General features: G+C 52.0%; 1 protein-coding gene across 1 annotated transcript in view; it reads left to right on the top strand.

The window, feature by feature from the left end:
- Window positions 1-202, top strand: part of LOC119591783 — a 12,414-nt gene that overhangs the window by 10,527 nt on the left and 1,685 nt on the right. The window contains exon 4 of the mRNA XM_037940527.1: window positions 75-197. Coding sequence (XP_037796455.1) covers window positions 75-197 — 123 coding nt within the window. The remainder of the gene's footprint in view (window positions 1-74; window positions 198-202) is intronic.

Genomic DNA, 202 nt, shown 5'->3' with positions numbered 1-202 from the left:
CTTTCACACTTACACACTTTCACGGAAGAAAAGAGAGTGATTCTTTTAAGCATTTACCCTCTCCGCCAATACAGGGATACTTCATTGGCCGTAACCGTGGACGAGGCCAGAGGTACAGAGGCAGGGGGCGGTACTACAGAGGGCGCAGGAGTCTGGAGGTCTTGGAGGCTCCCGAGTTCGAGACTATTTTGGATGAGGTGAG

The sequence above is a fragment of the Penaeus monodon genome, chromosome 29 (assembly GCF_015228065.2).
Source record: "Penaeus monodon isolate SGIC_2016 chromosome 29, NSTDA_Pmon_1, whole genome shotgun sequence".
NCBI lineage: Eukaryota > Metazoa > Arthropoda > Malacostraca > Decapoda > Penaeidae > Penaeus > Penaeus monodon.
This window is presented reverse-complemented; position numbering and strand designations above follow the sequence as displayed.